The sequence below is a fragment of the Rutidosis leptorrhynchoides genome, chromosome 5 (genome assembly GCF_046630445.1).
Source record: "Rutidosis leptorrhynchoides isolate AG116_Rl617_1_P2 chromosome 5, CSIRO_AGI_Rlap_v1, whole genome shotgun sequence".
Taxonomy (NCBI): Eukaryota; Viridiplantae; Streptophyta; class Magnoliopsida; order Asterales; family Asteraceae; genus Rutidosis; species Rutidosis leptorrhynchoides.
Window position 1 is genome coordinate 302730102 of NC_092337.1, and position 6369 is coordinate 302736470.

General features: G+C 36.9%; 2 protein-coding genes across 2 annotated transcripts; one reads left to right on the forward strand and one right to left on the reverse strand.

The window, feature by feature from the left end:
* Positions 1–563: 563 nt before the first annotated feature.
* On the forward strand, positions 564–5038 carry LOC139846516 (protein NRT1/ PTR FAMILY 8.3-like). The gene is made up of 5 exons (XM_071835998.1): positions 564–702; positions 1829–1931; positions 2009–2226; positions 2984–3540; positions 4080–5038. Exons 1-5 carry the CDS (start codon positions 646–648, stop codon positions 4897–4899), a joined length of 1755 nt encoding a protein of 584 aa, XP_071692099.1. The 5' UTR covers positions 564–645; the 3' UTR covers positions 4900–5038.
* A 371-nt stretch (positions 5039–5409) lies between these two features.
* Positions 5410–5907, reverse strand: LOC139849454 (fasciclin-like arabinogalactan protein 21). The gene has a single exon (XM_071839112.1). The coding sequence runs from the start codon at positions 5905–5907 to the stop codon at positions 5410–5412; it is 498 nt and encodes a 165-aa protein (XP_071695213.1).
* Between the last annotated feature and the right edge of the window lie 462 nt (positions 5908–6369).

Sequence of the window (6369 nt, forward strand, 5' to 3'; positions counted from 1 at the left end):
CGCTGTTTTTTTATTCCCTTAATAAAAAGGGATGATTCTCACACACTGTTTTTTATCCTCACACACCAATTTACTTGAACTCCTCCCTAATAATAGGGTAAAAGGGTGTGTGAGAATCAAAAAAACAGTGTGTGAGAATCATCCTCATTAATAAAATCATCGATCCTATCAGTTATCATATCCGTTTAGCGCGAAACTCAAGGCGGAGCACGTCGATGCCCATAACTCTCTCTCTATTTCTTTGGCTTATTTTTATTTTTATATAATTAAAAAGTAAATTAAAAAAATATTAAATTAAATTAAATTAAATATAATATTCTTATTTATTATTATTATTATTATTATTATTATTATAATAAACTTAAAAGTATTAAAACTTATAAAAAAATTAGTGGGAGCTTAGAGACAATCTGGACCCCACACCTCTAGCAATAGCAAAACCTATCCTAGTAAAAATATGAGCAGCAGCACCGCACCAATATCTTGGCTCATCCAAATATCCCCATTTATATTTATATTAAAATATAAATATAAATATTAGCATTACAACAACCCTTTTCTACGTTTATTTCTTCGTTTTGGGGGAAGGGGTAGAAGCAAAAATTCGAAGAAGATAAAAGTTGTTTTTGTTTTTGATTTTGATTGATGGGTCGCCATGAACATGAAGATGAAAGATTACTATTGGAAGGCAGACTTGTAGAGGTAATATAATCATATTATTATTCATTATTATTGTGCTGTATATTGTATGTATCGCTTTTCATCAATAACTATTTTTTTTTTTTATCTATTTTACAGTTTTAGTAGTATGCAGTGTTAATGAATTAAGTCTATTTTATTACTATCACATTTGGAGCTGGATTCGTTGACCTTATTGTTTTTTTTTTTTTTTTTTTTTTTTTTTTACAATTACATCTGTTATACTTTCTGAAATCAGAAGGTAGTTCTTTTTTGTTATAGCCCATAGACTATAGTGATAATGCTTTAATACAAACATAAGCTATTCAAGTTTCAACTTCAGTATATAACTGAAAAATATTGAAGTATATAAGCCCCGTTTTGCTCACGGAATGACAGAATTTGAATTAAATTTAGACACGCGTAGTGTCCAAATTCAATTCCAATTACGCTGGAATCCTATTGGATTTCGTGAACCAAACAGGGCCTAAGTACATTTTAGTAAGGATTATGATTATGATTCCTTTGTCGAATTTTATTTATACAAGTTTCTAATTTTTTGTTATAAAGAGAAGGTTTTGGTCAAGTTCTAAGCATAATAATCATACTAATAGTCTAAACTCGAAATGGCCATGATCGAGTGCCAGGAGGAAGGTGTGATGTGATGTGATGATGATGCACATTTTTCAATTGTATGAAGTAAAGACTTTTTATGATTATGCAAAAGATGAAAACTTGTATGTGTATGCATATACAGAGTAAGCTAGCTACGAATGTCATCGATTGTGTTGAAAGTCCCAAAATGTATCTGTAACACGTACACGGTACTACCTCTTAAGACACACCAATCCAGAAATTAGAACTTTTTTTTTATATAATATACTAGTATGTACCAGTATTGATGATATCTAACATAGTAATCGTTTTCAAAAAGATGTAAATTTTTGAGTATGCTGTTTCCGACCCGACCCGTTTGGGAACATAAATAAATCCCGTCTTGACCATACACTTTATCTAACAGTCACCTCTAAAATTGAAGAACTATCTAAAGCTGATCATAATAACATACTTTATAACATATTACATTCCATCATCAAGATTAAAGTATATCTTCTTATAATCAATAACGTCTACATCTATGCGTATGTAGACCGAGGATAGCTTGTACACGGGTGACGGATCAGTCGATATCAAGGGTCGACCCGTTTTAAAAAGCAATACTGGAAATTGGAGAGCATGCCCTTTTATCCTTGGTATAAAATATCCTAATTTTTGTGCTTTTTTGTCTAAAAGTTTAATCTATTTTTAACCGTTTTTGAGTTTGAGACAGGTAACGAGTGTTGCGAGCGCTTAGCCTATTATGGAATATCGACAAACCTTGTGAGCTACCTCACCAAAAAGTTACACGAAGGTAACGCTTCGGCTGCCAGAAACGTTACGACGTGGCAAGGGACGTGTTACCTCACTCCCCTTATTGGTGCTATTTTGGCCGATGCGTATTGCGGAAGATATTGGACTATTGCCACCTTCTCCACCATTTATTTCATTGTAATCATCAAAATTTTTAAACTTTTTGCATTCGCATTTGTTATTTAAGATTTAGAATGGGTAAATTCTGGGTTAGCTAGACCAAAATGGGCAAATTTGGAGTATTTGTTATGATCAGTTGGGTTTGTTTGAGCCAAAACATCTATCCAAACATGTCCAAAATGCGTTTAAGAAGTTATGGATTAAATGGGTTGTGTTGAATTGTTTTTTTCCCTGCAACACTTTTTTTCTTCTTATCTAGCTTTTTGCAAGTTTTAGAAGTCGCGAGTCGAGGACGAGTCGGTTGGAACTTTGGAGGGACGCGTCTGAGTCGGGCGCTGACCAACGTTGACTTTTAGTAATAAATAAATTAAACATATAATAAATATATTAAATATAAAACATAAGTATTACAAACATAGATATATGACACAAAATCTCATTATAAAAAATATGAAAATTTTGACCTAACTGTGACTTTCACCAACTCAAATCCGTCTTGGCCGACTCAGCCCGACTTCGACCTGACTTTTTAACGTTGACCGACTTTTAAGGCTTTTTTGGGTGATTCGGGACGGGCTAGTCCCAAACCGACGCGTCGGCTGACTTTTACAACAATGGCCTCATGACCATTTTGACATCTCGGTTAATAACCTTGGTGTCGAAATGTATACCTGCGTGCTATATTGACTTACTTTTTTATATGTGTATTTATGGATGCAATTTCCACTTATTATCGTGTCCTAATACATGTTTTATGTTAACCTGTTGCCCCAAGGGAATGTGCACGCTGACGCTTTCGGCATCGGTCCCGTCGTTAAAGCCCGTCGAATGTGTGGGTCCCAATTGCCCACCAGCCACTACCAGTCAGTACGCAGTTTTCTTTAGCGGACTGTATCTAATCGCACTTGGTACCGGCGGGATCAAACCGTGCGTTTCGTCTTTCGGAGCCGATCAATTTGACGACACGGATCCAAGGGAGAGAGTAACAAAAGGATCTTTCTTTAACTGGTTTTACTTCTCGATTAATATCGGGGCGTTAGTTTCAAGTTCATTAATCGTATGGATTCAAGATAATAAAGGGTGGGGCCTAGGGTTTGGTATACCTGCGTTGTTTATGGGTGTTGCGATCGTTAGTTTCTTTCTTGGTACTCCGCTTTATCGATTTCAGAAACCGGGTGGGAGCCCGATTACGCGAATGTGTCAGGTTGTTGTTGCGTCGTTTCGTAATAGAAATTTGCAAGTCCCGATTGATAGTTCGCTTTTATATGAAACTCCCGATAAAGTGTCGGCAATTAAAGGAAGTCGGAAACTTATACACACGGATGAACTCAAGTAATTTTATTTATTTAATTACTTAACCCGTTATTAGAGGTGGCAAATTGGGTTGTGTAATTGGTCAAAATGGGTGATTTTTAAACCTTTCAACACTGTGGGTAGCTTTTAACCCAAATACCCAAGTAGACCCATCTATGGCAAATGGGGCAAAATTGCCACCTGCACTTTTTTCATTATTTTTTACTATATTTTTCGAGGGATTTTTTTTCTAGTTTTGCTTCTTTACTTTTTTGAAATACCAAATACAGTTTAGTAAAGCTCTGTTGGTTTTATTTTTTACTATTTCTGTTAAAGGTAGTAACTTTGACCCATTTACTTACCAAGACTTGACCTTTTTTTTTTCTGGGAAGAGTCATATGGCTTAAAGTGCTAAATTTAGCTAATCTTTCAATGTATGTTGCCTTTTAATCATATTAGTCAAGTTTATTAAATTAATGTTGTTATAATATAGTTATCTAAATCATATATTTAATAATAATTATAATATTATATAAAAAGGTACCGCACTGAAATATTAACTGATTTAACTGTCGCAGGTTCCTTGATAAAGCTGCTGTACACTCACCAACCGAAAACACCACCGGGACCCACAATCCATGGAGACTATGTACCGTAACACAAGTCGAAGAACTCAAAATCTTGATCCGAATGTTCCCAATTTGGGCAACGGGAATCGTTTTCGCAGCCGTTTACGCACAAATGTCAACTATGTTTGTAGAACAAGGTATGATGATGGACACAAAAATCGGGTCGTTCATAATCCCCGCTGCTTCCCTTTCAAGTTTTGACGTCATCAGTGTCATCTTTTGGGTACCCGTTTACGACCGGATCCTCGTTCCAATCGCAAAACGATTCACAAATCAAGAACGCGGGTTTACTGAATTACAACGAATGGGAATCGGTCTTTTTTTATCCGTTCTTTGCATGTCAGCTGCTGCATTGGTGGAAATAAAACGTCTCGATATTGCAGCTTCGTTAGGGTTAATTGACCAAAATACCCCTGTCCCGATTAATATCCTCTGGCAAATACCACAGTATTTCTTATTAGGTGCTGCTGAAGTTTTTACGTTTATTGGGCAACTTGAGTTCTTTTATGATCAATCGCCTGATGCTATGCGTAGTTTGTGTAGCGCGCTAGCTTTACTAACGACGTCGTTAGGGAATTATTTGAGTTCGTTTATTTTGACGGTGGTAACGGCTCTTACGACCCGTGGTGGGAATCTAGGATGGATACCGGATAACTTGAATCAAGGGCATCTGGATCGTTTTTTCTGGCTTTTGGCTGGACTTAGTTTCTTTAATATGGTGGTGTATGTGTTCTGTGCCAAGTTATATAAGTCGAAAGCGGCTTCGTAGGTTTTTGCATGGTGATGGTGGATCATTATACTGTGCAATGATGTTTGTGTAATTCTACAAGTCTTTAAATCGTTCAGTTAGGGACTAGTGTTCCTTGTTTCCTTTGTGTTATATGCAATTTAGTCTCTTATTCAGTTGATTAATGCTGCAAGTTATCAACTTTATATTGGTAGCTTCTTTTTTATGGTGTTCAGTAGATGATAGGGTCATTATACGATAGAATCAGTGTTGAATAAGGGAGTCTCATACTAATACTGATAATCATTATACAAACACTAAATTTGAAAACTTAAATATTGTTTGAGAGACAGAGGATCATATGATTGATTTTATACATACATTAAGGTCTTCACATTATATTGTAAAAAAATACAAAAATATCAATAAATACTTACCAATTTCAACATAAACGATTGGATAAAGAAGCCAGTTTTTCTTTTTTCTTATTAATAGAAAAGAATTGAATATAGTGTTATTTTGCCTCACTACTGCCACACAAAAACTAATCAACTATAAGACGGTTTCAGATAGTCTAATGGGCCCTAAATTGATGAAGTCCGTGTGATCATCAGGCCAAAATCCCATTGAACTTGTATGACTGACACGTGGAAAAGGAGCTGCAATTCCATGTACAACAATGCCGTCGTTAACAACTACATCTGTGGTGGTGATCTTCACGTTATTAATCCTCATCGGCGCCAATAAACCTCCGCCTCCAGCCACCGTAACCACTAACCTCTGACCGTCAACCATCGTCGGCAACTCCGAATCAACCGGCAAATTGAGTAAATCCACCGCTATCAGTCTCCGATTAGGAACCATATGAAATCTCAAGTTAGTTACAAATGTGTTTCCGTCACCAAACAGATTAGCGTCATCGACTGCGAATATCGTCATGCTGTATTGTTCCGATAACATATCTAGGTTTTCCTGAATCAATAGCGCGAGAACCGTGTAATCGCTGTTGCTTCGGAGACGATAAACGGCGTCTGTTAGCGATCCGCGCATGATAGAATAAGGTCGTGAATAAAACGAGTGACGTCATCCGTTCGATTTGGCATGAAAACGGAGAGAGATGAGCGAGGTAACCTTGGATGCCGTGAATGATGACGTGGCCGTCGTTGTAAGAATCAGGTTGCGTGATTTGAACGCCGTTGATGAAGAGAGTGTGATGATTGTTGATCGTTGATTTTGATTTGGTGAGGGTGAGACAAAGAGGTGTTGAAGTAGCTAGGGTTTGAATTTTGGTACCGAAGGTTAATTTGGTGAGGAGATTGAAAGGATACAGACCGGAAACCGAATGTTCTAGAAGGAGAAGAGGAAGGGAACAGTAGGGACAGGATCGAAGAGAGATGTCGGTCGGTGCGAAAATTGTTGTTGCGGTGGAGATGATGATGTTATTGGCCGCTGCGATGGAGATGCCGTGGAAACCGAGAGTGTTCAGGAGAGTGGATAGATTGTAATGCTGCG